Source organism: Oncorhynchus nerka, linkage group LG27 (assembly GCF_034236695.1).
Source record: "Oncorhynchus nerka isolate Pitt River linkage group LG27, Oner_Uvic_2.0, whole genome shotgun sequence".
Classification (NCBI taxonomy): Eukaryota; Metazoa; Chordata; class Actinopteri; order Salmoniformes; family Salmonidae; genus Oncorhynchus; species Oncorhynchus nerka.
In genome coordinates this window covers 44,338,742-44,365,921 of record NC_088422.1, presented here as the reverse complement: position 1 = coordinate 44,365,921, position 27,180 = coordinate 44,338,742, and the positions used below count along the sequence as shown (strand labels likewise).

At 40.6% G+C, this 27,180-nt stretch overlaps 3 protein-coding genes across 3 annotated transcripts in view; 2 read left to right on the top strand and 1 right to left on the bottom strand.

Annotated features, from left to right (window-relative positions):
• Positions 1–1,532: 1,532 nt before the first annotated feature.
• Positions 1,533–4,780, top strand: LOC115111854 (prostaglandin E2 receptor EP4 subtype-like). Its single transcript, XM_029638343.2, has 2 exons — positions 1,533–2,557; positions 3,002–4,780. The coding sequence occupies exons 1-2, from the start codon at positions 1,778–1,780 to the stop codon at positions 3,569–3,571; spliced, it is 1,350 nt and encodes a 449-aa protein (XP_029494203.1). The 5' UTR covers positions 1,533–1,777; the 3' UTR covers positions 3,572–4,780.
• A 10,374-nt stretch (positions 4,781–15,154) lies between these two features.
• LOC115111853 (large ribosomal subunit protein eL37) lies at positions 15,155–17,423 on the bottom strand. The gene is made up of 4 exons (XM_029638342.2): positions 17,322–17,423; positions 16,737–16,872; positions 16,377–16,461; positions 15,155–15,261 (listed from the first exon to the last, which is right to left on the bottom strand). Exons 1-4 carry the CDS (start codon positions 17,322–17,324, stop codon positions 15,192–15,194), a joined length of 294 nt encoding a protein of 97 aa, XP_029494202.1. The 5' UTR covers positions 17,325–17,423; the 3' UTR covers positions 15,155–15,191.
• Positions 17,424–17,519: 96 nt separating this feature from the next.
• LOC115111852 (lipoxygenase homology domain-containing protein 1-like) overlaps positions 17,520–27,180 on the top strand; it is a 40,010-nt gene continuing 30,349 nt past the window's right edge. The window contains exons 1-7 of the mRNA XM_065011700.1: positions 17,520–17,756; positions 18,250–19,188; positions 20,039–20,153; positions 23,147–23,227; positions 24,068–24,252; positions 24,405–24,503; positions 24,661–24,809. Coding sequence (XP_064867772.1) covers positions 18,903–19,188; positions 20,039–20,153; positions 23,147–23,227; positions 24,068–24,252; positions 24,405–24,503; positions 24,661–24,809 — 915 coding nt within the window. The 5' untranslated portion in view covers positions 17,520–17,756; positions 18,250–18,902. The remainder of the gene's footprint in view (positions 17,757–18,249; positions 19,189–20,038; positions 20,154–23,146; positions 23,228–24,067; positions 24,253–24,404; positions 24,504–24,660; positions 24,810–27,180) is intronic.

The following is a 27,180-nucleotide window of genomic DNA, read 5'->3' as shown; positions in this document are numbered from 1 at the left end:
TGCTAGACTCAGGCTAAAAATAAAACTATTATTGCTCATTCATTAGTTTTCATTTTACCACTTGAGGCAATCCACCATGTCAATTTATTTTGCCGCATTCATGTGCTAGTCGGAACTCTGAAATGTTTAACTTGCTAAATGGTTGAACGCGGCACGTGTATAACTACAACTTATTAGCGAGTCGGACATTTCCGAGTTTCCTAGTTCCAACTAGCACGTGAACGGGACATTTAATTCTGACTTGCTGTTTTGCATCAAATGATACATTTCGCATCATCATCATGTTCTGACACTTTGCTTCTTGAAAGTTCAATACCTTGAACACTTGACTGCTGACATGCAAAATGGACTAATGAAAAAATAAATGTGTTGATTTTACTTTAAGCAGCAAACCCCTTTTAAGAGGTACTAACTACTTCTAAAGCTCAAATTAAATACAATAGACAACAATCAGATTTGTTTCCAACAGCCCCAGAACCAACTAATTGGAATGTCCCCACCCCATGCCCTAACTAGCAGTTAGACCAGTCCAAAAGGTGGTCCCGACCGAGCACAAAAGAAGGGGTCCGGGCAGGGGGGCAGGACTCTTAATGTTAGGATGGTATTTTTCAATGTGCTCATCACTCTGCCTGTCCTGTGTTCGCAATACATCAGTGTAAGAACACATTGATTCATTATCATCCGTCAAAGTTCACCACACCATTGCACTGCGCTTTCTCTCTCTTTAAACGTTCACTGCAATTTGTTCTGTTGTACGTTACATTCTGCAATTTGTTCTGTTGTACGTTACATTCTGCAATTTGTTCTGTTGTACGTTACATTCTGCAATTTGTTCTGTTGTACGTTACATTCTGCAATTTGTTCTGTTGTACGTTACATTCTGCAATTTCTTTGCACAGTTATTAAAATGCAATGTTCCCTGCAGTTTACAGCCAAACATATCATTTTGTACTCACTTAACAAAAATGCAATTATTATCTAGGCTAGTCTAGATAATTGTATTGTCCCTAAACAAGATCAATAGGGGAGCTTTTTGTACTCACCTGGCCTCTTCACTGCCTATCAGCTATTAATCCTTGTTATTGTGGATTTATATAGAAAATTGGTGCAGCTTTGAATGATTTTATGTGTGGTATGATTGCTAGTAACCCTATTGCAGATCTGGACAAACGATCCCCCTACCACTATTGTCACTATGAATGGTGGATAGAGGGCAGGATAGACAGTTAGACTGGTAGACTATATTGACCTGTGGTATAGTTAGCAAGTGGAGAAGCATAGTGCATAAGGGAAGTTCCAGAACACCTTGATAGGGGAGGCACATGCAAGCAGATGAGGAAATTTGGCTAGGATGGAAGAAATTATATAGTAAAACCTGAAAAATAGTGAATGTAAACCAGGGAAAAAAACGTACTACCCCCCCCCCCCCAAACTACACAGCCCTCCCCAAAGCAAAAAAAAAAGTTAAGCAACCCTCCTCTAGTTTGTACGCCCCCCACCCCCCCAGTAATTTTCGAACTGTCCCTTACAGATACTTCAGCAAAATCAACGGAACTCGTAAACAACCGTTTTAAAGGCGTTCTAACTTCTGTTGTGAGTAGATCGGTTCAGCTCACATTCAGCATGAATATTTCAATCATGTTTGATAAGTTTAATTTATGTAGATAATATGCCTAAAGCATCTACAGTAGTCTTTACTTGTAAAAAAAAAATGAAGGATAGCTTATAATGTGAATGAAGTATTTAAAAAATATATATACAATCTGGACATACTACAATGAGTAACAATACTGTGACCGGGAGGACCATGGTCCCGACTATACCTTCCATCATGTTTATTTTCGGAGTGGTGGGAAATGTAATCGCCATCGTGGTGCTCTGCAAGTCCAGGAAAGAGCAGAAGGAGACCACGTTCTACACGCTGGTTTGCGGTCTGGCGGTTACGGACCTTTTGGGGACCCTCCTGGCCAGTCCAGTCACCATCGCCACTTATGTGAAAGGATCTTGGCCAGGCGGGGACCCACTCTGCCAGTATTTCGGATTCATCCTCCTCTTCTTCTCTTTAGCGGGGCTCAGCATCATATGCGCAATGTCCGTAGAGAGATACTTGGCGATAAACCATGCGTATTTCTACAACGACTATGTGGATCAGAGACTGGCGGGGTTGACTCTTCTGGCTATCTACATCTCCAATGCGCTTTTCTGCGCTATGCCTAGTATGGGTCTGGGACAAGTCAAAAAGCAGTACCCACAAACCTGGTGCTTCATAGAGTGGCGGAGCAACGTGAGTACTGATGCCACATTTTCTTACATCTACGCGGGATCCAGTTCGATTCTAATTCTGGCCACGGTGATCTGTAACGTTCTGGTGTGCGGGGCTTTGATCCGGATGCACCGGCAGTTCGTTCGGAGGATGTCGTTGGGGACAGACCCAGGGCGAAACACAGACCCAAGAAGGAGACGCAACTTCGGGAATCTGGCCGGCGCAGAGATCCAGATGGTGATTGTACTCATATGCACCTCAGCGGTGGTGCTCATATGCTCCATTCCACTAGTTGTAAGTTTCTCTTCTCACTTTGAGAACCATTTTACACATTTTCCTAATCTTACAAAGACTATTTTAATTATTTACGCACAAGATACACATGTACACACGATTTGATATTTTACGCACAATGCCTGTAAGTCATTGTGACTTCATGAGTTGTTAATAGTCCCAACCTGACATTAGAATAGTTTTCTCATAGCTGATTCGCATAGTAGTGTAGGCCTATATTGCATATTCTGCTTTGTATGCTGCTCACATCAGTCTCCATAAGGACAGGTGTGCCTTCAGACAGCTAGATCCATAAAATGCTTAGCCATGATTTGTTGAACAATTTGGCAATACATCGCACACACGCACGCACGCACGCACGCACGCACGCACACACACACACACACACACACACACACACACACACAAACACATACACACACTTCAATTACCTCTCCCTTGCAGGTGCAGGTGTTTCTGAACCAGCTGTATAAGACTCCGGTGGAGCTGAGACTGGAAAAGAACCCAGATCTGCGGGCGATCCGCTTCGCTTCCTTCAACCCCATCCTGGACCCCTGGATCTACATCCTCCTCCGCAAGGCCATGCTCCTCAAGCTCATTGAGCAGATCAAATGTCTGTTCTGTCAGATAGGAGCACGGCGGCAGCAGAGACAGAACTGCCACCAGTGCCCCTCCATCATCTCCTCTCGAGAGTCACCCTCACTGGTATCCCGCGAGCTGAGGGAGGTGTCCAGCACCTCTCAGACTGTTCTCTACCTGCCCGAAGGAAGTGAGACGTACACAGGAAGCTGTCATCACACAGGAGAGCAGTTTGGGTTCCGCACTTCCTCTGTCCAAGACCCCCGAAGTTCTTATTCATCAGGGCAGAGCAATACAGAGGACGGGAGCAGAGAAGCGACACATCTAACCAGGGACCTTTCTGGTGTGGCAGGAAAGACCACTCAGTCATGTGTGAAAGACCAGGCTCTTCATGTGTCGCTAAGCAATGAGACGGTACAGGAGAAATGCATATAAGTCTTGTTTATTTGGATTCCCAGAAGCGGTTACTTTCTCAACAGCTACTCTAGTACTCCTCAGTCCTCATGTTATTGTGAGGTTTCTGTGAGTCAGAGGGATGCCACACTTACATTGAAGGGACTGTCTTCAGACTGTCCAAGATGCCTTCTCTGAGGTAGACAGCTTCTGCTCTCCTAAGGGACTTATTTGGTTGGTGGAAGTGTTAGTAAAAGCAGAAATAAACTGGCACCAAGGCTGACTCATTTGACATTCTCTCAAGATGAGGTATGGCACATTTAAACAACATTAAGAAGCTTTTGGGAAGCTAGGTAGAGGGAGGAAGAAGTCAAAACAACAGAGACACAACTGAGAGAGAGAGAGAGAGAGAGAGAGAGGATGTCTGCTCTGCTTTGATGTCAAGCTACCTTGACCAGAAACATCAATGTTTGTTTCTTTTCCACTCTTCTTGCACTGGTCAGGGAGCAAGATTGTCTCCATGGCTTAAAGGCCCATGACTGTACACAACAGTTTAATCAACAGTTTAATCACTAGCTTCTTTCAATCATTGAGTAAACTTTGTATTTAGAGCCGAGGTTGCCAGTAAACAACAATTATTCCGATGTACAGAAGCGTTATTCAGATTAATTGAAGGGAATGTAGCATGGGGCCTGAAGTAACGTGCCATGATTGCCAGGACCAAGGAAAACTCCGTTCTCACAAATACCTTTGTCTTGAGAAGCTTTGCTGTCTAGAGAGAAACATTGAGACTGTTTTGCATCACAGAATAGATTTAGAGAGTTTATAGGGCAGTAATATGTGTGTAATAAACATTATCCATGTGTTTGTCCTTCAGGTGAGAAGTATGACAACTTATGCTTTTTAGAATGCCTTTGTCATGGAATGAGTTGTGCCAACACGCAAGATAGTTAGCCAAACACAGATTCTCAGTGACCCACCGCAATATTGTCATTGTCATAATTTTGTGACCTATGCAATTTCTTCTCTGTGAGAAGATGCAAGTTATTTAATCATGTCATGAAATGTTACATCAGTATAACATAAATATGGCATATCAGTTTTAAAATATGATGTTCCGGTATATCTGTAAAAGGCTTAAAATTACAGAGGTTTTTCATTATAAATTCACTGTGCTTGCGTTATATCCACCCTATAGAATATTCATGTAAGCAATACGTTCTGAAAAGGAATAAAATGGATTAACAGTTATTGAGACCAACATTTTGGCTTCAAAGATGAGTGCATGACTCCATTTCCTTTGGACCACCAATGAGACCTTGAATGTATGTATGTGCAAAAAAACACGCACTTAGGTCAGTGTGTGTGTGTGTGTGTGTGTGTGTGTGTGTGTGTGTGTGTGTGTGTGTGTGTGTGTGTGTGTGTGTGTGTGTGTGTGTGTGTGTGTGTGTGTGTGTGTGTGTGTGTGTGTGTGTGTGTTATTAAACTACATGTCATCTAAGAACAAGCGGAAATCATTTATGCACGCATAGGAGGGTTTTCACACTCAGATTTGTGACAGAGTTCAGAGGTCATATTATGACTCCTATAAGCACACGGATGCTACTGAAAGGTACAGGCCACTACTTTCCAAGTTTACACAAGCATAATTGGGTAAACAAACCCTAACTAACTTGGGTCCGAGGCTGTTAACGATGAGTTCAGGTTCAAACACGCAAAAATAATCCCAGATCTTCTTTTTGGTAACAGTATGTGCGCACAGACACACACGCACGCGCGCGCACACACACACATACACGCACCCACATATATTGTGATGAGCATAAAGTAGACTTCCCAGGATATAATCTCACTGAGCCAGCTTCAATCATAAAACGACCAATATACATGGCTCCTATTTGACGCTGTTAATATTGAACAAGCAATTCAGTGGCTAAAGCAAATATACAGAGAATGGGATATCAACACAGAGAGTGTGAGAGCAACCAACCTCAACATGAGAAACCTCAACAGCGGGGTGGAGAAAGAAGATCATCTGTGAAACTGTAATTTATCAAAGCATGGAGTACTTCCAGAAAGATTATGGCCTTGTTCAGTGTACTAATTGTCTTGTATTTGACCCATGTCTGATTGCACTTTTACCAAACATGTTTAAGCATCTTCCTTTCATACGAAAAAGAGCCACTAGATGCTTAATGGACAAAAATAGGCATATAGTTGACGAGCAAGTTCATAAAGTATTAGGTTTCAGGGTTAAGTTTGAGCTAGTGGCCCCACTTCCATCCGTTCTACATGTCCCTTCATTCTGCTGTATCATGGCCAGTATCGTCCCATAAGATGCAGTCCTGTGCTGTACATCAAATTACCGTAACACATAGAAATGTGAAACTGCTTTAAGTCAACACAACTCATGTCAACATGAATTCTCTGTCCTGTGTCATCTGGGGGCTGACGCCGGCTGTTCAACATTAGGGCACTGTTCACCTACAGATGAACAGGACAACAGACCACGTCATGATTTATTATAGCAATATACATGGCAGAGATCAGAAACTGTGGGATGGTAGAGAAGATCAGCCTTTAGTGACGTGCAGAAGGCCTCTTTCGCAGGTGGTGGTTCGAAAAAACAAAGACAAAATCTCATGTCGAGAGGTGAAGACCAGGCAATGGTTGAAACCTTGTCAATATTACACATTTGTCTGAGGGTAAGCAACAATGGTATTATTGATTTTAGGCATATGAATTCTGTAAATATTGAGTATTTCACTAATTGAGGCCCTTGTTCAGTGCTACAGCCACAGCTATAAAGTGTTCGCAGAGCAGGGAAGGAGAAGTTTTGAGCAGCTGCCGTCTAGGAATTAGTCAACATTCAGTTAAGCCTCACACAAACATCAGATTCAGAATACGAGCTTAATTAATGGGGTTCAGAACAGTATTAAACGCGGCACCTTTCCATGAAACACTTTGATCCTCATTGTTATGTAAAAGAAACCACAGTAAATAGAAAAGTCTTAGCCGCTCAGGATGATCTGCATAGAATCTGAAAATTGGGCAGATCGGATATGATTCAAACATAAGGGGCGGCAGGTAGCCTAGTGGTTAGAGCATTGGACTTGTCACCGAAAGGTTGCAAGATTGAATCCCCGAGCTGACAAGGTAAAAAATCTGTCGTTTTTCCCCTGAACAAGGCCGCCATTGAAAAAAAAAAGAATTTGTTCTTAACTGACTTGCCTAGTAAAATAAATAAAAAACAATGTGCTAAATATTTGGCCTTAGCAAGATGGGAATGCATTTAGCTCCATACAAGAACAACATTCAGCAGTAGAGATGCACCCAAGGGAAGAGAGTGAATGTACAGTAGTACCCATTGAATGGAATATACACATTGAGGCCAACAGTGAGAATAAACTAATTAGACATGGCACTTACTCTATGTCATTTGTTTTGGCATCGCCTTACATTATGGTAAACACCTCACATTGTTAACCCAAGAAACCAAAAGGCCCCAAATGGACATTGTCTGTTGAGAATTCAAGAAAACAAAGGAATGGTAATATAAGAGGAAGGGAGTAAGGCAGACATGGTAGAACCTGCTGATGAACGCCATGAATAATTGATGTGTGTGTGTGTTGGCTTCGAAATAACATCCATGTTCCTCCCAATGACATCATTCCCCAATGTCAATGGAGTTGAAAGGGGAATCGGTTAAGTTCATACAAATCCATTATAATTGACACTTTTACGGCTTAGGTGTCAGACCTCTTCAACCGAAATATCATAAAGCAACGAACAATGTTAATATTACAGTTAATACATTAGACAGCACTTATTTACTATATAACTAATAACTAATTACTGACATCCACTTCCCCGTCCCAAAATTAGGGAAGTACAGTGGTTTCATACTGGTGTCGTAATTACAGAGTATACCTTTTTTTTTTTTTTTTTTTACAAAAGTTTGTCAGCTGGCCTGTAGTTCAAGACAAAGTGTAAAATAAAATATATTGCACATACCTTTGCACCACAGCAAGCGTAGAGGAGTGAGTAAGGCTGCATTTTAGACCTCCAGAAAAGTAAATCAATAGAGTCCTGTGACTAAAATACTGGAAACACACAAGCATTTCCCAGCTTCAAGCTAGTGTACCAGCCAACTCCGGTCTCCAGCGATTTTTGGAGACGCTCTCAGACTTTTACAAGAGGATAGATATTCTGGGATGCTGCTCTACTCAGTAGTCAAATTTCATATTAACTCTTGGGGCAGTGGACTGGACCATATTTAACATATAGTACCCATGTTGAAGGTGGCGTTCCTGACTAAGATGCAGACACCTGCCACATCTCACAACACCTGGATAGGTGTTTAACATATCAACTAACCACATTATATGATTTAGCAACCTGCCTGACTGCTGCCAGTCGATGATGTGGCACACAGCTATATTGCAGACTTTGCATTGCAAAAGTCTGCAATGTCGTCAGGCAGGAACGCCACCAATATCCTGATCTTGTATATGGGAGTGCCCAGCATCCCATAATAAACCCTGGCCATGCCGAAGGCAAGCCAACACTGACCCCAGTCTTCCCAAATCCTAACTGTGTGTTTGGTCCAATAACTGTTCTACTGATGGGCAACTGTATTTTTGGGGGAATCATATTCAAAATGGCTTCCCTCCATCAGGTCTGTAATTGAGTGAGTGAGATAAATGGGAAGCATAGGAACCTTACAAAAAAAGTGGATATGGGGAACTGGGTCTGGTAGAAGGTTCCCCCTGATAGACAGGATAAAACAACAACAACTAAAGCCATAAATTCAGCAGCTTCCAGACACCCTGAAATGGTTTAAGACAGGGATCAACTAGATTCAGCTGCAGGCTGATTGTTTTCTTGAGTGGATGGTCGGGAGGCCAAAACATAATAAAAACATAATTTGTAGACTGCAAATTGACCGCAAGATGCCTAAACAGATATGATATTTGACTAAAACATAATCATTTTAAACCTGGCTTGAATACGATCACTTCTTTCTATTATGCGTGGGAATACTTGGGTACAAATGACCTAAAGTAAAATCAATTGGAGCTGATTTCCTGGTGTTTTTAGTCTTTCATGTCCAACACTCTATAAAAAAAAACATTTTGGGCTCAGAAAACTTGGGGGCCAAATAAAACCATCCACAGGCCAAATTCGGCCCACCAGTTGGAGAACCCTGATTTAAGAGTTAACATGAACTCAGACATGAAACCAAAAGACAAAATATCTCCAAATATGAAAACAGGGAATTTGAATTTACTATGTAAAAATCTAGTGTGTGTTTATTTACTGTGTGTGCTATATGCTGTTTGTGAACTTGGTACAGTAAAGTAGCAAAATGCAAATGTACTGTATTATTGTGAAATAATGATTTAATTAATTTGATCAAATGTCATCATTTGGATACAGCTCTGGCATCTCTGTCTTAGCCTGAAGCCAACTGTGATGCCTTTCCACTGTTTGGGCCAATGGTTCTAATTGTTAGTGGCATGGATCAAAACAAATGTAAGTGCTTTACCAGAGGTTGGGAATGGTTGACAAGTGCACTTACTCACGCACACACTATATCCAATGTCGCCTCTATGTGTATTTGCGAGGAGCAGGGCCTTGCAAATACGTCAAGATCTAAGGGACTGCAGATGTGAGGTGAAGTCCTCCAATGTGGGCCTTGCCAAAAATGTTATTGGCAAGAGAGAGCCTTTAAAATGAGCCCTATTAGGGTCCTCTCTCTCCTTCTCTTCCAGGATTCTGGTCACAATGAGTTTTACAGGAACTGTCATCTCCTCCAATGTGGTGGTTGCCTCTTAGATTGCATCCATCGATCCTCCTTAGTGAGTGAAACCTCACCCTTCACTCAGATAGTGAGAAATACATGATAAGGATATACATTTAATTGTAAAATAAAGAAATAATAGAATAGTTTAATTGTAACTTATGTAAGAAGAATATAATGAACGATCTGCTTGACCTTTTTCATTGTATTATCATGGCCATTATTATGCATAATGAGGTACTTTCTCAGCAATGGACTTTGAGATTTGTCAGTTGAATAGCTGTTACAGTTCACTTCAGTTCACCCAGAACCCTCAATATATTTCCTGTTCTGTATTCACTGGTTAATGATCAGGAGTCTGGAGTCTGACAAGTTGTTGTCTCATTTAAGACAGGCTGAGACTTGTGGTACACACACTATTTAAAAATATATATAATTGTTTAGATCCTCTGGCCTCAGTTGTGCTATCCAGGCATTTATCATTATGATATGAAATGAAAATAAACAAATCCACAAATAAGTCAACCTGAATGTGACGAGCAAATTATGACTTCTCATGAACATGAAAAAAAGAACACCTCGCTGATTTATAACAAACCAGGGTTTGATCATCAATGATGATGTAAACAAAATAAGGTTTAGTCATTATGAACTTTGCACTAATAACAACCACACTTTGTGTCAGCTGTTTCCTTATTCAACCATTTCAAAGTGCAAACATCTACACTTTGTACATTCACTTAGTGCCTTCTGAAAGTATACAGACCCCTTGACTTTTTCAACAACAAAAGAATGACTCACAGCCGTATTCTAAAATGGATTAAATAAATGTTTTTCCTCATCAAGCTACACACAATACCCCATAAAGACAAAGCGAAATAAAAACAGAAATACCCTATTCACATACAGTGGCAAGAGAAAGTATGTTAACCCTTTGGAATTTCCTGGATTTCTGCATAAATTGGTAATAAAAATCACAACAATAGACAAAGACAGTCTGCTTAAACTAATCACACACAAACAATTATACATGTTCATGTCTTTATTGAACACACTGTGTAAACATTCACAGTGTAGGGTGGGAAAAGTGTGTGAACCCTTGGATTGAATAACTGGTTGACCCTCCGTTGGCAGCAATAAACTCAACCAAACATTTTCTGTAGTTACGGATCGGACCTGCAAAACAGTCAGGAGGAATTTTGGACCATTCATCTTTACAAAACTGTTTCAGTTCAGCAATGTTATTGGGATGTCTGGTGTGAACTGCTCTCTTGATGTCATGCCACAGCATCTCAATCGGGTTGAGGTCAGGACTCTGACTGGGCCACTCCTCCAGAAGGAGTATTTTCTTCTGTTGAAGCCATTCTGTTGATTTACTTCTGTGTTTTGGGTCATTGTCCTGTTGCATCCCTCAACTTTTGTTGATCTTCAATTGGCAGACAAGAGAGCCTTTCATTCCCCTGCAAAATGTCTTGATAAAAATGCATTTTTCCATCGATGATAGCAAGCTGTCCAGAACCTGAGGCAGCCCCAAACCATGATGCTCCCTCCACCATACTTTACAGTTGGGATGAGATTTTGATGTTGGTGTGCTGTGCCTTTTTTTCTCTCTCCACACATAGTGTTGTGTGTTACTTCCAAACAACTCAACTTTAGTTTAATCTGTCCACAGAATATTTTGCCAGAAGCGCTTTGGAACATCCAGGTGCTCTTTTGCAAACTTCAGACGTGCAGCAATGTTTTTTTGGACAGCAGTGGCTTCTTCCGTGGTGTCCTCCCATGAACATCATTCTTGTTTAGTGTTTTATATATCGTAGACTCGTCAACAGAGATGTTAGCATGTTCCAGAGTTTTCTGTAAGTCTTTAGCTGACACTCTAGGATTCTTCTTAACCTCAATGAGCATTCTGAACTGCGCTCTTGCAGTCATCTTTGCAGGACGGCCACTCTTAGGGAGAGTAGCAACAGTGCTAAACTTTCTCCATTTATAGACAATTTGTCTTACTGTGGACTGATGAGCATCAAGGCTTTTAAAAATACTTTTGTAACCCTTTCCAGTCAACAATTCTTAATCTTAGGTCTTCTGAGATCTCTTTTATTCAAGGCATGGTTCATATCAGGCAATGCTTCTTGTGAATAGCAAACTCAAATTTTACGAGTGTTTTTTATCGGGAAGGGCAGCTCTAATCAACATCTCCAATCTTGTCACTTTGATTAGGCTCCAGGTCAGCTGACTCCTGACTCCAATTAGCTTTTGGAGAAGTCATTAGTTTAGGGGTTCACATACTTTTTCCAGCCTACACTGAATGTTTAAATGATGTATTCAATATAGACAAGAAAAATACAATAATTTGTGTTATTAGTTTAAGCACACTGTGTGTCTATTGTTGTGACAAAGATGAAGCTCAGATCAAATGTTATGATTCATTTATGCAGAAACTCAGGTAATTCCAAAGGGTTCACATACTTTTTCTTGCCACTAAGTATTCAGACCCTTTGCTATGAGACTCGAAAATAGAGTTCAGGTGCATCCTGTTTCCATTGATCATCCTTGAGATGTTTCTGCAACTTGATTGAGTCTACCTGTGGTAAATTAGATTGATTGGACATGATTTGGAAAGGCACACAACTGTCTATATAAAAGGTCCCACAGATGACAGTGCATGTCAGAGCAAAAAGCAAGCCATGAGGTTGAGACAGAATTGTGTCGAGGCACAGATCTGGGGGGTACCAAAAAATGTATGCAGCATTGGAGGGCCCCAAGAACACAGTGGCCTCCATCAATCTTAAATGGAAGAAGTTTGGAACCACCAAGACTCTTCCTATAGCTAGCCGTCCGGCCAAACTGAGCAATCGGGGAGAAGGGCCTTGGTCAGGGAGGTGAACAAGAACCCAATGGCCACTCTGACAGAGCCCCAGAGTTCCTCTGTGGAGATGGGAGAACCTTCCAGAAGGCACTGCACCAATCAGGCCTTTAGGTAGTGGCCAGACAGAAGCCACTCTTCAGTAAAAGGCACATGACAGCCCGCTTGCAGTTTGCCAAAAGGCATCTAAAGTCTCTCAGACCATGAAAAATAAGATTCTCTGGTCTGATGAAACCAATATTTAACTTTTTGGCCTGAATGCCAAGCGTCACATCTGGAGGAAACCTGGCACCATCCCTACGGTAAAGCATGGTAGTGGCACCATCATGTTGTGTGGATGTTTTTCAGCGGCAGGGACTGGGAGACTAGTCAGGATCAAGGCAAAGATGAACGGAGCAAAGTACACAGCGATTCTTGATAAAAACCTGCTCCAGAGTGCTCAGGATCTCAGACTGGGGCGAAGGTTCACCATCCAACAGGACGACGACACTCAGCACACAGCCAAAGCAACGCAGGAGTGGCTTTGGGACAAGTCTCAATGTCCTTGAGTGGCCCAGCCGGAGCCTAGTTTTTAACCCGGTCGAACATCTCTGAAGAGACCTGAAAATAGCTGTGCAGCAACGCTCCCCATCCAACCTGACAGAGCTTGAAAGGATCTGCAGAGAAGAATGGGACAAACTCCCCAAATACAGGTGTGACAAGCTTGTAACGTCATACCCAAGACTCTAGGCTGTAATCGCTGCCAAAGGTGCTTCAACAAAGTACTGAGTAAAAGGTCTGAATACTTATGTAAAGGTCATATTCCAGGTTATTTTCAATAAATAGCAACATTTTCTAAAACCCCTTTTTTTGCTTTCGTCATTATGAGGTTACTACTGTGTGTAGATTGAGGATTTTTATTTTAGAATAAGGCTGTAACATAAAATGTGGAAAAAGTTAAAGGTTCTGAATACTTTCCAAATGCACTGTATATTTCCTTTCAGGACAATTCCTTTTCCAATTTGCAACAAACCTGTCCCAAAATAACAGTCTGGCTGTCAGGCATCCAAGTGGTTGGCTTATCATCTCCCTTTTGTTTTACACATACACACAAGCCATCTTCTGAAGATTTCAAATATAACTCATTGCACCGCGAGAGGAGTTCCTACTGGAATTGTGCTGGGGTATAACACTGGAGTTTAGTCCATTAGGTTCTAAGAACACTCAGAACACTTGACTCAGAGTTGACCAAAATGATATCTTCCATTATATAGTACATATACAGTATCTGGATGTTAAACTAAAGGAGTAGTCTAAATAAAGGAACAGCAGTTGGTTCTCAGTTTGGACACATCTGGCTGTTTGAAATGGATCCATTGGTAGGCTATATAACCCTGCTACAAAGGTACTTCAAAAGTCCAGTACCTTTTGTACCTTATTGATGCTAACAAGCCAAATGACTATATTGGAGTAAAATTCCTCACATTTGTACACTTATTATGAAGTTTTTCAAAGAGCCTTGTCCTCTTGCAACACTTTCAATAAGGAAAACAAACAGGTAAAGTTCTGACACAAACCATCTGTGGATAGGTTCTTCTCCTTTCCTTCTGTGACAAAATATCTCCTCTTAATTCCCGCCACTTCATCCTGTATGGACTGTGGGAGTTGCCATGGTGTTTATTTTTGTGTCTTTTTAGCGACTAGCGGCTTTGTTATGATAAAGCTCCTTCTGGATTCTAATAGAAAATAAGCATATACAGCCATGGGAATCCAATTAAATTGGGAGATTATTGACTAATGGAAAACTGAAGACAGAACTTTCTCTGCAATGCAAAACACCACTCCCACCCTTCTATGGTGTGGCAGCTACTTATATTCCAATTCTACATGTTATGTCAAACATCTCCAAAACGGTGTCATGCACATGTAACAACTCTACCACATACCTTCACACTAAAACACTGTTGACATGTAGATATGAGAAGAGCCACTGAGTTTGGCTTCATATTTTATAAACGAAAGCTAGATACATTTCCTATTACATGGACTTCTAAACGTTATGTTCAGTGAATGGAAGAGGTCATACACATTGTTGCTTTGAGATGCTCTGTACACCAGCCCTAAGGCAACCCTTTGAATGTATATTCAAACAAATCAGTGATTTGTAGTTACTGTATTGAAACCAATTACTGGTTACTATAACAGTTAGTCCCATGTCATTTTCACATTTCATCTAGTAGTTTGAGTTGTGGGAAATATATGAATTTTTAGAACTGCTAAATATCTATTCAAACATGCTTTTCCCCCCTCCCTCATGCCTCTTTTGTCAAATCACAATACTGTGACTAAAGAATCCTAAACCTTTTCTGCCTTATGCACTTTGAAGAATAAACAAGTGAATTATTTAGGGCTCTACGCTGACCTTTTTTTACAAGGTGCACCTAAATTGAAAATTGTAGGCGCACATGAAGAAATTTACGAGCATAATGAAGAATATTTTAGATATTAAAGCTAGAATTGTACATTTTTCTAGGCTCACTGGTGCTCCTGAATTAATATTCCTAGGCGCACAGCAAAATAGAGCCCTATTATTTTTCAGATCCTCAAGAAACAAACACGAAGAAATGTGTCCCTCTACTGGTTGCAGGAAAACCTTCCTTCAAACAAGTTTTAGTGATAAAACTGAATCCCAACCACAGGAGGTTGGTAGCACGTTTATTGGGGAGAACGGACTCGTGGTAATGGCTGGAGCAAAATCAGTGGAACGGTTTCAAATACATCAAACACATGGTTTCCAGGTGTTTTGATGACATTCCATTTGCTTGTTCCAGCCATTATTATGAGCCGTTCTCCCCTCAGCAGCTTCCATTGATCCCAACACTTAATGGTTGCTGCTAGGGTTCTTGACAGAGTTAACGGTTCAACATTTTGATCTTCATTGTATAACCTAAAACTGACCAAAGAAGAGGATGAGAGGCCATTATGTTGTTTTATGATTTATTTATTTCAAACTCAGCCTAGGAAGAGCTAGAGGCAGCCACTGCTGCCCTCTTAGGCTTAGGGACAGTTCCCTCACGGAATCCATTCCTGGAAAAGACCAGAGAAATTTAAATGTGTTAATGAGGAAGGAGGACAACAAATTGTAAACTACATTCATATCAGGTGGTCTCAAATGCTTTACATTGTGAGGAACGTAACCCCATCCATCCCCCAACATGTACCACCCGTTTGGAAGATGGCACGGCAGAAGAGTATTTGGGTATTTTTTCCTTTCTTCTCAATTGATATAAGCCTACTCAGCATCTTAAAAATCTTTCTTCTGAATGTGTTATAAAGCAGTGTCCAACTTCAGTGTCATCCGGATCAAAATAACTTCTGTATTGGTTAACACTATGACCAATGTGATGTGTGGTATGACGGCCCTCCATTGTTACATGGCCTCCCACTTGTCTTTATCTTTCTTGTTTCTGTTAGCTTTTATGACCTTAGTTGGGTGTATATAGGCTGTTTCAGTGTTGTCTAAGTCTACTAGAAATGAATCTAACATCACATCTTAGAGCGGAGTATGTGATACGAGACTGGTCTTTCACTAGCAACTTACATAGCAACAATAGCTGTTCGTGCCAGGTAACATTCAAGAAAGAACAGTGAAATAAGCCTTCCAACTTGGCGATATCAAAAGTCTCCAGTGATCATGAGATGTCAACAAGCATTCAAGTCTCTCACTGCCATTGCCTTGTCAAATCATGCCAGCCTAGTCACAATTTGATTGCAGAAAAACACATTTGACGAGTAGTTTACCTAACAGTCACTAACTAAACAAATAGAACTAACACCACCTACCTCATGGTATATAAAATAACCCCTAATATTATCTCAACATTAACAAAACTGAGGGTTCAACCCGGCACTGAAATGTATCTGTGTAGACCACAACCAAATCCATCAAGGCAAACCTAGCTGGTGAAATCACACAATGTTACATTACAATCAGGTGCTTCTCTGCACAGCCAAAACATTTAATACAGTCTCACATTCAACAGGCAAAAATGCAAGCAAACAATGGAGAAATTGAGGTACATAATAATGCCTAAAGAACAGCTCTTCTTTGAATTCCGTGGGAAACATTGCTTTCTGTCTGAACCTGATGTACAAATGCAAACCACTCTTGAAATTCATTGCAAGAAGGATGTTGGACTCACCTGAATCTGCGGTAGACGACCCTCAGGTGTCTGATACGGCCAGTTCCGGTAGTGCTGCGTCGCTTGGCCTTGGCACTCCAGTTATCTGCACGGGTAAAAATGATGAGCGTGTAAGAATCAATGAAGAGCAAAACTGCAACTTGTCTAAACCCCCGCGTGTGAGGACATCTTTAATTTCAGCTCTTTTCTTTTTGACATAACGTTAGGCATCACCGAAAACTTCTGACATGACCTGCGATATACATCCATCCATAGCCTCACTGATGAGTCCCCATTGGTCACACCGATGGATGAGCTGATTTATCAATAACAACTAGCTAACCACCTGCCAGACATTCAAGAACAGCATGAGCCACTCACACTTTCTCTTGCGCTTTTCGGGGTAGCCACACTTTCCGCAGGAGGACTTCTGGAGGTGGTATGCCTTGGAGCCGCACCGACGACACAGGGCGTGCGTCTTGTTGCGACGTTTACCAAATGACGACGTTCCCTTCGTCTGGGAAACATAAAACATGTATGAAAAGCAATAACAATTGGACAGTATAGTTAATTCCAAACACAGCATTACATACAACTGCATAATGTCACATACCTATGTCAGTTGGCTAACATGCTAGTGAAAACCAGTGAAACTTAGGCACGGCTTTCGCTTTTTTACACGATCAAAATAAGGACATACTAATAAATGCCGTCTTTAAAAATATATATTTTATGGGGGACAAAAAATTGGTTTGCTTTCATTTTGATAATGATTTGTAAACTAGTTAACGTTACAGTTCATTCGTCGGGTTGATAACTACTGATTATGAAACTGAACCCGTGAAATACTGGGGTCTGTGACACTTAATTGCTTTCATCTTCACAACAATAATGCAGATGATAAGGGAGAAATTGCATTAAAGCGGATGATTTGAGATTTTCAGTGTAATCTCGGTCCACCCTTACCATCTTCTTGCCGAAGTTCGCACGATAGAGACCGGAAAAGGGTTTTGTGTTGCACTATATTCAGTCCGTACCGGTATGCTGTAGCAAAACAAGAGCTGCCAATAATGTGTTCCTTTCACTAGCACGGAACGTAACTAATTGATGTTGGTCGTTGAAATTTAAATACAAAATACTGTAATACAACATGTATTGTATTATAATTCTATTTTTATTTTGAGATAATGTTATCCCATCATGCCAGATGCCAATTTTACCCCGAGAGACAGGAACAGCAGCGAATACTAGCGGTCTGTTGAGGCTACTGTCAAGAGTCCAGAAAATCCGACATTATAACTTTCATCTCCCTTGCTCACGTGGTTACTACTTGTTTCTCTTTATGCATATTTCTTTGGACCTTCAGCATGACTACATGAAGTTGATGGCGCGATTTAGGAGGTACTTAAAAAAAACGTTATCCTATATAGTCACCAGGGAGTCATCATAAATGATATCCATTGACTGAAAGAATAACTTAAATGCCTTTAGTTCTGCTGTCGTATCGCATCACAGCACAAATATAAACATGTTTAATTCCATTGTTTGTAAACAAAGTCATTGTAAATACTTTATTGCCTCAAAACATTAACACTACAATTTGTAAATCATGTATGTAAAGAACTTGCATGCATAGCCCTGTCAATGAATTTGAGTGGGTACATTTCTCCAGCTCCATCTCTCAGCGGTTTACCAAAACAGTGGCAGGTTGTCTGATGTGTTATTGTTTGAACCACATATCTCCTCTTTGAGTTGTAGAACCCTCATCAGCTTCTAATGTAGGTTAGAATTTTCTGTCTTGTTCTCGATTTTCACAGGGGCTTTCTCAACTGATCAGGTGACAACCCAGCAGTGGTAGTAATTTTTATGAGCTCAGTGGCTGTTGCTGTTTCAGGTGGGGAACTACAGCAGGAGAGGGCTGCCCCAGCCACTTCAAGCCATCCTGCAGTCTGCTCTACCCAGGAGTCTGTACGGCTCTGGCCCCATCCTGCTGGCACCGGCTGGTCACTACGGTGACACTACAGGTCAGTTTAATCGTGTTTCACCGGTACACACTGGAATCAGTTACAGTTACAAGGTAGTAAATAAATTAAAGATGTCCCCAGGAAAAAAAAAAAAAAAAACAATGCCAAGGGCAGTGGTGGAACCGAAGAGGTGGATGACGAGAGCTCAGAGGATCAGGAGCCAGAGCCCAAGACGAAGCGTAAAAGAGGGTCACTGGCACAGAGGATGCTGGAGCTGGCAGGGGGAAGAGGAAGAAATCAAAAGCTCCAGAAGAAGGGTACCACTCTGACACCTCTGAGCCTGATGTAAAAAGCAGCAAGAAAAAGGGGGAGAACAAAGGAAAAGTAAAGAAAAATAAGAAGAAAGCTAAGAAGGACAGCGAGGAGGAGTATGAGGTGAGAAGCAGCGAGTCTTAAGAGTACAGATGATGAAGATCACAGTGATACCATCAATAACAAGAAAAAGAGAGCAGAGAGGCTCCCTGGTGTGATTGAGGCCACCAGTAAGGGAACCAATAAGAATAAAGACCACCAGGAGAACGACATGGGGTCAAAGGACAAAAAATCTAAAGACGACGAAAAAAAATCCAAAAAGGACAAGAAAGAGGGCGAACAAACTCGCGAACAGGGGGATGAAGAAGGGGATGGCAAAAAGAAGAAGAAAAAGGCCAAGAAAGGCTCAGGGGGGGACAGTGATGAGGACACCAAAAAGGGGAAAGGCAAAAAAAAGAAGCTGGTTGAGAACTACGTGGAGATCTATGAGAATGAACTACGGAACTATGAGCCAGATACCATGGAGAACTATGAGGATGAGTACCACAAGAAGAAAGGTAGGACACATTATATTGTACATTGTACTGTGTAACTAGAATGTGGCACACAGATCAGGAACAGAAGCAGTTCACAGCATCAAACATAATGGTAATAAATGGGCACAAACAATAAATGAAAGAACATACAAAATACAGACCTCATAGTATTATTGGCTGGCTAGCTTCAAACATGATTGCCAGAAATATAATAGGTCTACTACACAGAAAATATTTGCGTCCTTAACTATTTCTCAATGCATGAGCTCCCCCCGTTATAGGTTGACTGCAATTGATTAATACAATGGCTGTATCGTTGCTGGTTCCTGGTGTAATAGCTTTATTGTTGACCTTAATTTTCTGGGTAATACAACACTTAAAGTATTCACAGGTATGAGGTAGGCCTATGTCTGCATCTCAAATGTAACATGACACCTATCAATAACAATGGCTTGTTTAACTTAATGAAAAGGATCCGACAATGTTATTACATTTTTTGGATTGGATGTCTACCTAGAATACTTACAACTGGATGTAGACTTTCTTTATTTTTCACTCTACAGTACTTTTTTACTCACTCACTCACTCACTCACTCACTCACTCACTCACTCACTCACTCACTCACTCACTCACTCACTCACTCACTCACCACCACTCACTCACTCACTCACTCACTCACTCACTCACTCACTCACTCACTCACTCACTCACTCACACACACACACACACACACACACACACACACACACACACACACACACACACACACACACACACACACACTATATCTCATTCTCAATCTGACTGTGTTTTTTTATCTGTCTGTCTGTGCCTCTAACTCTCTCTTTGCCATGTCATACACCCCTGCAGTTTATGAGGTGGTGACCATCACTGGAGATGAGAGGGGGGCGGGCACCGATGCCAACGTGTTTATCACTCTCTTCGGGGAATATGGCATCACTCCGAAGGTGCATCTGGCTAGCAAGTGAGTCCCCTTTGTGGACTGTCTTAGATATTATATACAATTGAATTTTTGAATAAATAAAAGTAGTCAATTATCAGTTTGTATTTTCATCTAATTAACATTGATGTTGTTAGCCAAACTGAGACAACATGAAAAGCTCTACAGAAATCTGAACTGTAATCTAATTAGAACCAATCCTCTCATTACACTGACATACATTAAATTGCAAAACATATATTGATTGTTTCTGTTGGTTTGAGGTTTAACACCTGTTCTTTATCCTTTTATCTCCAATATCACAGCACGGAAAAGAGGTATTTCAGTGGTAGTCTTTTACTGTTGGGTCACATTTTATCCTGTATTTTTGATTGTTGAAAATACATAATTAGTATTTTGAGCAGAACTGTCATCTGGGGTACATAAGAAAAAAAATGTAGCTCTCTCATACAAGGTGACTTTTATCAATATATACCGGTCTATTTATTCTCATATTTTCTCATAATTAGCATCAAAGTAGACATCATGAAAGACAACATATCCCTGCACGTCATCTCTAGTTGAAACCCTTGCTAAACAGGTATTGTGTCAATTTAAAACTTTAATAAGTCAGTTCATAGAATTGCCAATTTAAAGAAATGTAGCCAATTTATTCACTACTACATTTAGCTAACATTAGATAGTTAATCCAGAGATTCTTACCTTTGCCTCAATTCGGTGGTCTCGTCTAGATCACCATGGTATTTGTAGTTCTTAATGATAGCCACATTAGCAGCTAATTCACATTTCATTTTTGGGGGGTAAATACACTACCGGTCAAAAGTTTTAGAACACCTACTCATTCAAGGGATTTTCTTTATTTGAACTATTTTATACATAGTAGAATAATAGTGAAAACAAAAACTATGAAACAACACATATAGAATCATGTAGTAACCAAAAAAGTGTTTAACAAATGAATTTTTTAAATTTTATATTTGAGATTCTTCAAATAGTCACCCTTTGCCTTGATGACAGCTTTGCACACTTGGCATTCTCTGAACCAGCTTCACCTGAAATGCTTTTCTAACAGTCCTGATGGAGTTCCCACATATGCTGAGCACTTGTTGGTTGCTTTTCCTTCACTCTGTGGTTAGACTCATCAAAAAAACATCTCAATTTGGTTGAGGTCAGGGGTTTGTGGAGGTCATCTGATGCAGCACACCATTTCTCTCCTTCTTGGTCAAATAGCCCTTACACAGCCTGGAGGTGTGTTGGGTAATTGTCCTGTTCAAAAACAAATGATAGTCCCACTAAGCCCAAACCAGATGGGATGGCAAATCGCTGCAGAATGCTGTGGTAGCCATGCTGGTTAAGTGTGCCTTGAATTCTAAATAAATCACAGACAGTGTCACCAGAAAAGCACCCCCACCCCATAACACCTCCTCCTCCATGCTTCATGGTGGGAACTACACATGCAGAGATCATCTGTTCACCCATACCGCGTCTCACTAAGACACTACGGTTGGAACCAAAAATCTCCAATTTGGACTACAGACCAAATGACAGATTTCCACCGGTCTAATGTTCATTGCTTGTGTGTCTTGGCCCATGCAAGTCTCTTTTTCTTATTGGTGTCCTTTAGTAGTGGTTTATTTTCAGCAATTCGACCACACAGTCTCCTCTGAACAGTTGATGTTGAGATGTGTCTGTTACTTGAACTCTGTGAAGCATTTATTTAGGCTGCCATTTCTGAGGCAGGTAACTCTAATGAACGTATCCTCAGCAGAGGTAACTCTGGGTCTTCCATTCCAGTGGCGCTCCTCATGAGAGCCAGTTTCATCATAGAGCTTGATGGTTTTTGTGACTGCACTTGAAGAAACGTTCAAAGTTCTTGACATTTTCCGTATTGACTTCATGTCTTAAAGTAATGATGGACTGTCATTTCTCTTTGCTTATTTGAGCTGTTCTTGTCATAATAGGGACTTGGTCTTTTACCAGATAGGGCTATCTTCTGTATACCCCCTACCTTGTCACAACACAACTGATTGGTTCAAACACATTAAGAAGGAAATACATTCCACAAGTTAACTTTTAAGAAGGCACACCTGTTAATTGAAATGCATTCTAGATGACTACCTCATGAATCTGGTTGAGAGAATGCCAAGACTGTACAATGTTGTCATCAAGGCAAAGGGTGGCTATTTTAATCTCAAATATAAAATATATTTTGATTTGTTTAACACTTTTTTGGTTACCACATGATTCCATATGTGTCATTTCATAGTTTGGATGTCTTCATATTATTCTCCAATGTAGAAAATAGTCAAAATAAAGGAAAACCCTTGAATGAGTAGGTGTTCTAAAACGTTTGACCAGTAGTATATATTGAGAAAGGTCACCTTGTCCTAGAGAGATTTACACAGTTTTCAAAATGCCAAACCAGGGTAAGCCTACATGAAACACAGCCCTTATTTGAAGTGTTTAAGAGTTTATAAAATAAAGTAATTGTATTATTAATAAAAAATAATACTATTTCTTTAAGTGTTTATAAAATAATGGTGGAAAACCTATTGTAACCCTTTCCTTATTTGACTGCTAGGTTTTATGGGTATTATGAATCATACTGTGGTATTCTATGGCTCATACTTATTGAAGAGATTTGGTTTGAACAGCAAATAATTTCTATAAGGTAAATGCAATGAAAACATAGTAAGACAAGTGTGTTTGGTAATATGATTAGTGTTTCTCCTGCTTATGTTGCATTTAGTGTTTTTGTTATGTGTGAAAATTCAATATTTTGGAATATAAATGGAATTTGACCCGATTGTGTGTCTAAATTGCATTATTCTCAAAGTTTGCTTCGGAATGCTTACTTGATAACAGGCCTGTTTTTGTTCAAGACTAATTGTCTACTACCTTAATTTCAGTTGAAGCATTATGCATAAGACCTTAAAATACAGCGAGGAGTTGGGAAGTTCTTTATGCATTTTCTGTGTAGTCTCATACCTTATATCCTACTTGTATTCCCATTTCAGGAGTAGAACAGCCTTTGAGAAGAACAAAACAGACGTCTTTAGGATCAAAACTCATAACGTTGGGCCTTTGAAGAAGATACGGTACGACAGCTCCTCTGCCTTTACAGAAGACTGGACATGTGTGTAGATGTAAAGTTTCCACACTATTGTAGAACAGTGGTTCGAAATGTTAACATTTTTGTGACCCACCAAGTAGACAAAGACAATGTTTCTAGAAAAACCCTGACTTAGGTTGCAACTTAATAGAGACTTGCTATCACCCACCATTTGGGAAACTCTGCACTAGAGACCTGTAGTACTTTTACCTTTCCTTCAGGATTTAATATGATTTGGTGCAGTATATGTAGTGTACAAAACATTAGGAACACCTTCCAAATATTGACTTGCACCCCCTTTTGCACTCAGTACGGCCTCAGTTCGTCGGGGCATGGACTTTACAAGGTGTTGAAAGCGTTCCAAATGTTTACGCCAATGCTTCCCACAGTTGGGTCAAGTTGGCTGGATGACCTTTGGGTGGTGGACCATTGATGATACACACGGGAAACTGTTGAGTGTGAAAAACCCAGCAGCTTTGCAATTCTTGACTCACTTAAACCAGTACACCTGGCACCTAATGCCATACCCCATTCAAAGGCACTTCAATCTTTCGTCTTGCCCATTCACCCTCTGAATGGCACACATTCACAATCCATGTCTCAATTGTCTCAAGGCTTAAAAATCTTTCTTTAACCTGTCTCCTCCCCTTCATCTACACGGATGGAAGTGGATTTAACAAGTGACATCAATAAGGGGTCAAACCTTTCGCTTTGATTCACCTGGTCAGTCTATGTCATGGAAAGAGCAGGTGTTCTTAATGTTTTGTACACTCAGTGTATATGTTTCACTGGTTAATTGATTGATTGATTGATAATACTCCTGTAGGATAGAACATGATAACACAGGTCTGAATGCCAGCTGGTTCTTGGACAGAGTGGTGGTGACTGATATTACAAGACCTCACCTGAGGTTCTACTTCACCTGTAATAACTGGCTCAGTAAGGTGGAGGGGGACAACCTGTTTGTCAGGGATCTGCTGGGCAGCCTCGACCCCATGGACTTGCCCAAATGTAGGTACCGTGTCCGCCATCTTGGATTTGATTGTGTTGGATGCAGCCTGTGGAAGGTTCTTGGCTGAGATTTTTGCATACTATGTGTAAAACCAGTTACAATCTGATTTAGTTGTATTATGGTTAATCAAACGTGTGTTTTTCTCTGGTAGATAATAAGTACGTAGTGAGCGTGTTCACAGCAGATGTAAAAGGCAGTGGAACGGATGCTGATGTCTTCATCAACATCTTTGGAGAGTTTGGTGACACCGGTGAGTTTCATTCCAGACAATAGGTCATTTTAATGGTTAGTTATGTGTGATTGAGAAACTAAAATGTGATATCTTGTAGGTTACTGATTTACAGTTTAGGATTCGGGCCCATAGTACTCAAACATGCTCTGTGTGTTACATCTGACCCTTTTCATAGGTGAGAGGCGGTTGGACAATAAGAATGATAACTTTGAGAAAAGCACGGAGGACAAGTTCACTTTAGAAGCTCCCCACCTTGGCAAAATTAGGAAGATTACCCTGGGTCACAACAACAAAGGCTCTTCCGCTGGATGGTTTGTGGACAAGGTGCAGTACAGTTAAAGCAAGACTATGCTATGGCTATATGAACAGTTTTAATCTGGAGGCTCATTAGGATATAAACTCATAAAATGAAGGAACCAATGTTGCCAGCAGACCTGGGTTCAAATACTATTTCAGGTATTTTAACAACTTTTCAATACATTTCAAAACAAGTATTCAGATAACCTTTATTTGAAGAAAACAAACAAGTAGTTGAATATTGGAATGTATTTGGAAATACACATGGAAAAAATACACTAACTCAAATACACTCCCATGCATTTAACCCAGGTAGTTTTTAATACAATTTGGTCAACTATTTGGTTTAAAAAGATAACCATTCAAATACTACTTGTTTTGGGCTGTGTATTTGAACACACTCAAATACCAGTATCACTGGGGAAGCTAAGCCAGGGGAAAAAAAGCCATATTGCAACCTATGTGTTGTGATAATTGCATTGTTTGCTCTATAACCTATTAGTTGATATGCCTTGCGACCATGATATATGCCTAAGACAATAAGACACAGTGGCAGAATAAATTCAACCACACCTTTGTTTTATCACAAAACCGGAGAGCAACCACTGTCCGGTGAAGTCCACAAAGCATTTTGCACGTAACAAACAGTCACATGACCTACAGCATGTTCAAGAAAGTTAATGTTTCCAAAATTTTCAGACTACTAAGAAACTATTGATTTAGAACCACGGAGAGTTATTGTAAGTCTCAAAGTTGAGAGCTCAGAGCTGCTACACTATTCCAGCACCATTTCAACATTTCAACATCATCAAATCACCTATACTTAGTCTAATACAGTGACAACTAAAAGATACCAAAAAACAATTTAGTCCAATCAACGTAAGCTAAATATGATTTGGCTGTCCATAGTTCTGATTTGTGTATGTGTGTGTGCGTTCCTGCAAGTAGAAAAATCATGTTGACTCACCCTGCTTGTAGAGAAACGCCAATGCCATCCTCCTCTCTTTCAATTTGAAGAAACAGTCTATGACTGTCATATAGTACATGCTTTTATTTACTACCTGGCTAAAATGCTTGCTCGCTAGCCTAACTTCCTTCCATGGGCAACGTTAGCTAGTTAACATTAACCTTCTACATCTAGCTACATAGTGAACTTCCATCCTCTCAGTTCAGGGGCACAATTTATTTTATGGTTGTATCAGAATAACCATTATAATCATTCACAAGTATGGAGAATTAATTAAAACCACAAGTTCAAATCCCTGTCTCCATCCATGGCTAATTTAGGAAAGGGGCAATTTTAGCTAGCTAGCTAGCTGGCTAGCCACCGAAGGACAAGAACACAACGAGATGCAACAATTCAAATTGATTCTAGGAGTGAAGCCAAATCCAAACTGGCTTCCCATGACACTTTCTTTTGGTGCGCTGGGACCATACACAGTTGAGCTCACTCAGTTTAGCTCAACGCTGATTGGCTATTATATTATATTTGTTTTTATTAAGGGAGGCCAAATGCTCAATGGCTTCCCTTGCATTCAATGCTTATTTTATGAATACATCCCACTGTAAAAATACACAGAATAATTATTTTAAATAACACATAATCAAATACATATGTATTTGAACCCATATCTGGTTGCCTGAATTGTTAAGACAATGTTTGTTTTAAACGGAGGCTGCTGAAATCCAAGATGAAGGAACAATCCATCCATATCATTCCATATCCTGCCCTATTCTATGTTTTACTGTATGTGAGCCCCTGTTGTCTCTGGAGAGGTATTTAAGACATGTGATCCTCATCTCCTCCTCTCCTCTCCTCCCCTCCCTGTCCTCTCATCTGAGACTGGTGTCCCATCACCTCCAACACATTCCAGTTACAGTGTGGAACCATGAGATGAGTTCACGCACACACACACACACACACACACACACACATGCCAGAGGGACATCCTACCCAACCTGTAGTAAAGGGACACCAGGCCTCATTAAGGGATTATATTTCCAGTAGAGGGACAGTCTGTAGATGTGATGGTGATTGCCACACACTGACACCAAAGATCACCAAGATAGACATTATTTTATTCAGGGCTAATTCAAGAAACCATAACTTGCACCTTGAAAATGTGTTCTTTTAATGTATGGTCCTGTTTATATCCTGTATTCAGACCCATGAATGTGTCACCCTGTTGACTGCTTAAATGGAGGGTTGATGTAGGTGCTTGTTTATCCAACTCCTTCCCAGAAGGACATTTGTCAAGTGTAAAGGTTTTGACCAGGGGTAACCAGGATGGGCTTTGAACCAGGAATCATGCAGTTACAGACACTGTGCCAATAGGGTTAGACCCCTTGGCAGACGCGAGGGAGGCCAGGAAAGGGGCTTGAACACAAACTGTATATT

Bases quoted from the DNA above. Each gene is read 5' to 3' on its own strand.
- LOC115111854 (XM_029638343.2), top strand. From the start codon at position 1,778: ATGAGTAACAATACTGTGACCGGGAGGACCATGGTCCCGACTATACCT. The intron at 2,558-3,001 runs GTAAGTTTCTCT...TCTCCCTTGCAG, and splicing joins TATGCTCCATTCCACTAGTT to GTGCAGGTGTTTCTGAACCA.
- LOC115111853 (XM_029638342.2), bottom strand. The intron at 16,462-16,736 runs GTGAGTGGCTCA...TTACCCGTGCAG, and splicing joins CGAAAAGCGCAAGAGAAAGT to ATAACTGGAGTGCCAAGGCC. The intron at 15,262-16,376 runs GTGAGTCCAACA...GGTCTTTTCCAG, and splicing joins GTCGTCTACCGCAGATTCAG to GAATGGATTCCGTGAGGGAA.